The sequence below is a fragment of the Homarus americanus genome, unplaced genomic scaffold, assembly GCF_018991925.1.
Source record: "Homarus americanus isolate GMGI-L3 unplaced genomic scaffold, GMGI_Hamer_2.0 scaffold59495, whole genome shotgun sequence".
In the NCBI taxonomy this organism is placed as follows: Eukaryota; Metazoa; Arthropoda; class Malacostraca; order Decapoda; family Nephropidae; genus Homarus; species Homarus americanus.
In genome coordinates this window covers 2,547-9,878 of record NW_024732415.1, presented here as the reverse complement: position 1 = coordinate 9,878, position 7,332 = coordinate 2,547, and the positions used below count along the sequence as shown (strand labels likewise).

The 7,332-nt window shown below is 57.3% G+C and overlaps 1 protein-coding gene across 1 annotated transcript; it reads left to right on the top strand.

Moving 5' to 3' along the window:
• The first annotated feature begins 754 nt into the window (after positions 1-754).
• Positions 755-1,246, top strand: LOC121868635 (U1 small nuclear ribonucleoprotein C-2-like). The gene has a single exon (XM_042369474.1). The coding sequence runs from the start codon at positions 755-757 to the stop codon at positions 1,244-1,246; it is 492 nt and encodes a 163-aa protein (XP_042225408.1).
• The last annotated feature ends 6,086 nt before the right edge of the window (positions 1,247-7,332 follow it).

The window sequence follows — 7,332 nt, the reverse complement described above, 5'->3', positions numbered from 1 at the left end:
CTCACACGGGCGTCGACGACAACAGGAGGCCTCTCAGGGGTGCCGACGCCCCCATGGGCACTCCCAGTGACATTGGCTCCCACGTAGACCATCCCAGGGACCCTCCCAGGGGCGGAGATGACCCCAGGGGGTTTCTCCAGGGGTGGGGTCGCCCCCAGGGGGTCTTTCCAAGGGGGAGGCAGGGGGGCTCTCCAGGAGCTGCCCCCCCAGGAGCCTCGTCAGGGGGCCTCCTCAGAGGCGGCACCCCCAGGGACCTCCCAGGGGCGGTGACCCATGGATGGTGGCCCCAGGGGGCCTCCCTAAGAGCGGTGACCTCAGATGGCCTCCCCAGGTGCAGCGCCCCGAGGTGCCTCCCCAGGGGCGGCTCCCCCAGAAACGGTAACGCACCTAGCAGCCCTTCCATGGACAGGGACGACACCAGGGGCCTTCCCAGGGACAGCAGCGCACCCAAGGGCCTTCCCAGGGATCGCGGTGCCCCAAGGGGCTCTGTCAGGCACAGTGGCGCCCCCAGGGGATCTCTAAGGGTTGTTGGCGCCCAAAGGGACCATGCCGGAGGCGTGGCGCCCTCAGGGGCCCTTCCAGGGATGATGATGCCCCCAGGAGCCCTCCCAGGGACAGGACGCCCCCAGGAACCATCCCAAGGACCGCAGCACTCCCAGGGGCTCTCCCAGTGGCGATGGCGCCCCCAGAGACAATGCCAGGAACCTTAGCGTCCCCTAGAACAGGGGTGTAGCCAGGGACCATCCCAGAGACCATGCCGACCCCAGGGTCCCTCCCAGGGGCATCGGCGTATACAGGTGCCCTCCCAAGGACAGCGGCACTCCTAGAGGCCTTCCCAGGGTCGGTGGCACCCCTAGGATCCCTGCCAGGGACGGAGGTGCTCCCAGAGGCCCTGTCAGGAGCGGTGGCGCCGCCAGGGGACGTCCAAGAGACCGGGAGCTCCAAGTGGCCCTCCCACAGACAGCGGTGCCCCAAGGGGCTCTCCCAGGGACCGACGCGCCCTGGGACCCTCTCAGGGGCGGTGGTACCCCAAGGAGCGCTGCCAGAGCCAAGGACACCGCCAGGGGCCCTGCCAGGGGCCCTGCCAGGTGCCTCGATGCCCCCAGGAGCCATTCCAAGAAAAACGGCGCCCCAAGGGGCCCTTCCGGAGACCTCAGCCCACCAAGGGGCACTCCCAGTGACAGCAGCAGCCCCAGGGGCCATCTCAGAGTCAGTGGTGACCCCAGGGGTCCTCCTTGGGCGGTGATTCCCCCAGGCGCCCTCCGAGGGTCCCAGCCAGGGGCTGTGGACCCCCCTAAAGGGCCCTTCCAGGTTCAGCGGCACATATTGCATACATCCAGCAATCCCTTACTTAACTGTGATTGGTGGACTAAAATGTAAATGCAAATATCAGCCAATAGGAGAACAGAGCAGTCAGTCAGCACAACACCCCAACTTATGCTTTGCTGTTGAATATTTATTCTCGTTTCACTATTTAAACTCTGGGACATATGACGTTAAATAAAAATACACACTGCCCATAGCATTTTCAGTATTATCGCAACCTGAACAATGAAAAGGAGAATAAATATCCAACAGCAAAACATAAGTTGGGGTGTTGTGCTGACTGATTGATCTGTTTTCCTATTGGCTGTAATTTGATGACGTTACCTCTTATTCCACCAATCGCAGTTAAGTAAGAGATTACTGGAAGAATACAATATGTATGACACCACTATCCATTGTTTTGGGGTGCCGCCTCCCCTAGGAAGACCTATTGTGAGCCAAAGGCCTTGGCAGGGTCCCTGGGAGCAGTGGCGCCCTATAAGGAGGCCTGGGGGGAGCCACCGCCTCTGGAAGGGCCCCTAGACGCCACCGACGTTGGCAGGGCCTCTGGGAAGACCACGGTCCCTAGGAACGTACCTGGAGGCTCCCTCGTCCCTGGAAATGCCCCAGGGATCATTTCTGTTCCTGTGAGGGCCGCTAGGGTCGCCCGTGCCCCTAACAGGGCCCAAGGGGGCGCCGCCGTCCCTGTGAGGCTCCCTAGGAGCGTTACCGTCCCTGCGACGGTCCCTTGGAGCGTTGCCGTCCCTGAGAGGCCCATGGAAGCTCGGCTGTTCCTGGAGGAGCCCCTGTCGACGCCGCTTTCCCTGAGAAGGCCCCTAGGATTATAGTTGTTCGTAAGACCGCCCCTGGTGGATCCAGCGCCCCTGACAGGTCCCCTGGGGGCACCGCCGACCCTCAGGGGGCCCTGGGGGCGCCTCCGTGCCTGGCATGGCCAAGGGACCCTCACAGGAGTAGCGGCGATCCCAGGGTCCCTTACAGGGACGGGGGCGCCTTCAGAGGTGTTCCCATGGACGTAGGCGCCCACAGGGGCAATACCACAGCGATGGCGCATTCAGGTGCCCTTCCAGAGGCGGTGTCTCCCCCAGGGTCCCTCTGTGGGGCGCCTCTGCTCCCAAGGAACCTGCCAGGGGCTGCGGCGACCCTGTGGGACCTCCAAGGGCCGGCGGCGCTGGTATGGGCCCTCCTAGTGGCAGTGGGTGCCTTTCCAGGGACTGCAGGGTCTCTTCCAGGGCGACGGCGCCCCCAGAGGCTCTTCCACATGCGGCATCGCCCCAAAAACTTCATAGATTTTTCGTACATTGTGCATTCGTCCAGTAATCGCTTACTTAAACGTGATTGGTGGAGTAAGATGTGACGTCATCAAATTACAGCCAATAGGAGAACAGAGCAGTAGATCAGCACAACACCCCAACTTATGTTTTCCTGTTGGATATTTATTCTCCTTTTCATTATTCATGGTGTGATGATACTGGAAATGCGATGGGCGGAGTATTTTTTCATATTTTCCATTGTTGTAAATATGCAAAAACAACTGCCCCCACGGTCAATACAGTGATAGTGCGTCCTGGGGCCCTCCCATTTGCCCTACCAGGTGCGTCACCCTAGGGGCTCTCCCAGGGGTGTCGGTGCCCCCAGGGGCCCTGGCAAGGGTGGCAGCACTGCCAGGGGCGGTGGCGCACCCAGGGGCCCTCTTAGGCCATGGCAAAGGCCTCCTTAGTGGCAGGTGCCTTCAGCGGCAGGGTGTCTCCCAGGGGCGACGGTGTCCCCAGGGGCCCTTCCACATGCGGCATCGCCCCAAAAACTTCATAGATTTGTCGTACATTTTGCATTAGTCCAAAAATCCCTTACTTAAACGTGATTGGTGGAGTAAGATGTGACGTCATCAATTACAGCCAATAGGAGAACAGAGCAGTAAATCAGCACAACACCCCAACTTATGTTTTCCTGTTGGATATTTATTCTCCTTTTCATTATTCATGGTGTGATGATACTGGAAATGCGTTGGGCGGAGTATTTTTTCATATTTTCCATTGTTGTAAATATGCAAAAACAACTGCCCCCACGGTCAATACAGTGATAGTGCGTCCTGGGGCCCTCCCATTTGCCCTACCAGGTGCGTCACCCTAGGGGCTCTCCCAGGGGTGTCGGTGCCCCCAGGGGCCCTGGTAAGGGTGGCGGCACTGCCAGGGGCGGTGGCGCACCCAGGGGCCCTCTTAGGGCCGGCGGCGCTGGTATGGGCCCTCCTAGTGGCAGTGGGTGCCTTTCCAGGGGCGGCAGGGTGTCTCCCAGGGGCGACGGTGTCCCCAGGGGCCCTTCCACATGCGGCATCGCCCCAAAAACTTCATAGATTTGTCGTACATTTTGCATTAGTCCAAAAATCCCATACTTAAACGTGATTGGTGGAGTAAGATGTGACGTCATCAATTACAGCCAATAGGAGAACAGAGCAGTAGATCAGCACAACACCCCAACTTATGTTTTCCTGTTGGATATTTATTCTCCTTTTCATTATTCATGGTGTGATGAAACTGGAAATGCGATGGGCGGAGTATTTTTTCATATTTTCCATTGTTGTAAATATGCAAAAACAACTGCCCCCACGGTCAATACAGTGATAGTGCGTCCTGGGGCCCTCCCATTTGCCCTACCAGGTGCGTCACCCTAGGGGCTCTCCCAGGGGTGTCGGTGCCCCCAGGGGCCCTGGCAAGGGTGGCGGCACTGCCAGGGGCGGTGGCGCACCCAGGGGCCATCTTAGGGCCGGCGGCGCTGGTATGGGCCCTCCTAGTGGCAGTGGGTGCCTTTCCAGGGGCGGCAGGGTGTCTCCCAGGGGCGACGGTGTCCCCAGGGGCCCTTCCACATGCGGCATCGCCCCAAAAACTTCATAGATTTGTCGTACATTTTGCATTAGTCCAAAAATCCCTTACTTAAACGTGATTGGTGGAGTAAGATGTGACGTCATCAATTACAGCCAATAGGAGAACAGAGCAGTAAATCAGCACAACACCCCAACTTATGTTTTCCTGTTGGATATTTATTCTCCTTTTCATTATTCATGGTGTGATGATACTGGAAATGCGATGGGCGGAGTATTTTTTCATATTTTCCATTGTTGTAAATATGCAAAAACAACTGCCCCCACGGTCAATACAGTGATAGTGCGTCCTGGGGCCCTCCCATTTGCCCTACCAGGTGCGTCACCCTAGGGGCTCTCCCAGGGGTGTCGGTGCCCCCAGGGGCCCTGGCAAGGGTGGCGGCACTGCCAGGGGCGGTGGCGCACCCAGGGGCCCTCTTAGGGCCGGCGGCGCTGGTATGAGCCCTCCTAGTGGCAGTGGGTGCCTTTCCAGGGGCGGCAGGGTGTCTCCCAGGGGCGACGGTGTCCCCAGGGGCCCTTCCACATGCGGCATCGCCCCAAAAACTTCATAGATTTGTCGTACATTTTGCATTAGTCCAAAAATCCCTTACTTAAACGTGATTGGTGGAGTAAGATGTGACGTCATCAATTACAGCCAATAGGAGAACAGAGCAGTAGATCAGCACAACACCCCAACTTATGTTTTCCTGTTGGATATTTATTCTCCTTTTCATTATTCATGGTGTGATGATACTGGAAATGCGATGGGCGGAGATATTTTTTCATATTTTCCATTGTTGTAAATATGCAAAAACAACTGCCCCCACGGTCAATACAGTGATAGTGCGTCCTGGGGCCCTCCCATTTGCCCTACCAGGTGCGTCACCCTAGGGGCTCTCCCAGGGGTGTCGGTGCCCCCAGGGGCCCTGGCAAGGGTGGCGGCACTGCCAGGGGCGGTGGCGCACCCAGGGGCCCTCTTAGGGCCGGCGGCGCTGGTATGGGCCCTCCTAGTGGCAGTGGGTGCCTTTCCAGGGGCGGCAGGGTGTCTCCCAGGGGCGACGGTGTCCCCAGGGGCCCTTCCACATGCGGCATCGCCCCAAAAACTTCATAGATTTGTCGTACATTTTGCATTAGTCCAAAAAATCTTCTAAACGTGATTGGTGGCAAGATGTGGTCGTCATCAATTACAGCCAATAGGAGAACAGAGCAGTAGATCAGCACAACACCCCAACTTATGTTTTCCTGTTGGGTATTTATTCTCCTTTTCATTATTCATGGTGTGATGATACTGGAAATGCGATGGGCGGAGTATTTTTTCATATTTTCCATTGTTGTAAATATGCAAAAACAACTGCCCCCACGGTCAATACAGTGATAGTGCGTCCCGGGGCCCTCCCATTTGCCCTACCAGGTGCGTCACCCTAGGGGCTCTCCCAGGGGTGTCGGTGCCCCTAGGGGCCCTGGCAAGGGTGGCGGCACTGCCAGGGGCGGTGGCGCACCCAGGGGCCCTCTTAGGGCCGGAGGCTGGTATGAGCCTCCCAGGCAGTGGGTGCCTTCCAGGGGCGGCAGGGAGGTCTCCCAGGGGCGACGAGGTCCCCTAGGCTCCTTCCACATGTGGCATCGCCCCAAAACTTCATAGATTTGTCGTACATTTTGCATTAGTCCAAAATCCCTTACTTAAACGTGATTGGTGAGCAAGATGTGACGCCATCAATTGGCTGCAGCCAATAGGGAGAACAGAGCAGTAGATCAGCACAACACCCCAACTTATGTTTTCCTGTTGGATATTTATTCTTTTTCATTATTCATGGTGTGATGATACTGGAATGCGATGGCGCATTTTTTTCATTTTCCATTGTTAAATATAAAACAACTGCCCCACGGTCAATACAGTGATAGTGCGTCCTGGGGCCCTCCCATTTGCCCTACCAGGTGCGTCACCCTAGGGGCTCTCCCAGGGGTGTCGGTGCCCCCAGGGGCCCTGGCAAGGGTGGCGGCACTGCCAGGGGCGGTGGCGCACCCAGGGGCCCTCTTAGGGCCGGCGGCGCTGGTATGGGCCCTCCTAGTGGCAGTGGGTGCCTTTCCAGGGGCGGCAGGGTGTCTCCCAGGGGCGACGGTGTCCCCAGGGGCGACGGTGTCCCCAGGGGCCCTTCCACATGCGGCATCGCCCCAAAAACTTCATAGATTTGTCGTACATTTTGTATTAGTCCAAAAATCCCTTACTTAAACGTGATTGGTGGAGTAAGATGTGACGTCATCAATTACAGCCAATAGGAGAACAGAGCAGTAGATCAGCACAACACCCCAACTTATGTTTTCCTGTTGGATATTTATTCTCCTTTTCATTATTCATGGTGTGATGATACTGGAAATGCGATGGGCGGAGTATTTTTTCATATTTTCCATTGTTGTAAATATGCAAAAACAACTGCCCCACGGTCAATACAGTGATAGTGCGCCCTGGGGCCCTCCTCCCATTTGCCCTGAGCCAGGTGCGTCACTCCTAGGGGCTCTCCCAGGGGGTGTCGGTGCCCCCAGGGGGCCCTGCAGGTGGCATGCACTGCCAGGGGCGGTGGTGCACCCAGGGGCTCCTCTTAGCTGGGCGGCGCTGGTATGGGCCCTCCTAGTGGCAGTGGGTGCCTTCCAGGCGGCAGGGTGTCTCCAGGCGACGGTGTCCCCAGGGCTCCTTCCACATGCGGCACGTCTCAAAACTTCATAGATTTGTCGCACATTTGCATTAGTCCAAAATCCCTTTACTTAAACGCGTGATTGGTGGGAGTAAGATGTGACGTCATCAATTACAGCCAATAGGAGAACAGAGCAGTAGATCAGCACAACACCCCAACTTATGTTTTCCTGTTGGATATTTATTCTCCTTTTCATTATTCATGGTGTGATGATGCTGGAAATGCGATGGGCGGAGTATTTTTTCATATTTTCCATTGTTGTAAATATGCAAAAACAACTGCCCCCACGGTCAATACAGTGATAGTGCGTCCTGGGGCCCTCCCATTTGCCCTACCAGGTGCGTCACCCTAGGGGCTCTCCCAGGGGTGTCGGTGCCCCCAGGGGCCCTGGCAAGGGTGGCGGCACTGCCAGGGGCGGTGGCGCGCCCAGGGGCCCTCTTAGGGCCGGCGGCGCTGGTATGGGCCCTC

What these genes read in the sequence shown, in the direction of transcription:
- LOC121868635 (XM_042369474.1), top strand. Translation starts at nt 755, where the DNA reads ATGCCGACCCCAGGGTCCCTCCCAGGGGCATCGGCGTATACAGGTGCC.